The sequence below is a fragment of the Eimeria mitis genome, genomic scaffold (genome assembly GCF_000499745.2).
Source record: "Eimeria mitis Houghton genomic scaffold, Emh_scaff3684, whole genome shotgun sequence".
NCBI classification, from domain to species: Eukaryota; Apicomplexa; class Conoidasida; order Eucoccidiorida; family Eimeriidae; genus Eimeria; species Eimeria mitis.
Window position 1 is genome coordinate 5,657 of NW_013572026.1, and position 242 is coordinate 5,898.

The 242-nt window shown below is 57.9% G+C and overlaps 1 protein-coding gene across 1 annotated transcript in view; it reads right to left on the minus strand.

Annotated features, from left to right (window-relative positions):
* EMH_0068470 (uncharacterized protein) overlaps nucleotides 1-242 on the minus strand; it is a gene marked incomplete at both ends in the record, with an annotated part of 876 nt that overhangs the window by 290 nt on the left and 344 nt on the right. Inside the window, one exon of the mRNA XM_013498744.1 lies at nucleotides 1-240. Coding sequence (XP_013354198.1) covers nucleotides 1-240 — 240 coding nt within the window. The remainder of the gene's footprint in view (nucleotides 241-242) is intronic.

Below are 242 nucleotides of genomic sequence, written 5' to 3' on the forward strand. Positions count from 1 at the left end.
GTGCAGCAGGAGCTGCAGCAGGAGCAGGAGCTGCTGCAGCAGCAAGCAGCGGATTTGGGGGAGGAGGAAATGGAAACTGCAGCAGCAGCAGCAGCAGCAGCAGCAGCAACAGCAGCAGCACCAACAGCAGCATCAACCGCACCACCAGCAGCAGCAGCAGCAACAGCAGCAGCAGCAGCAGCAGCAGACACATTTGCTTCTGGTGCTTTTCTAAGGGAGCGGTTTGGTTTAAGCTATCAGCA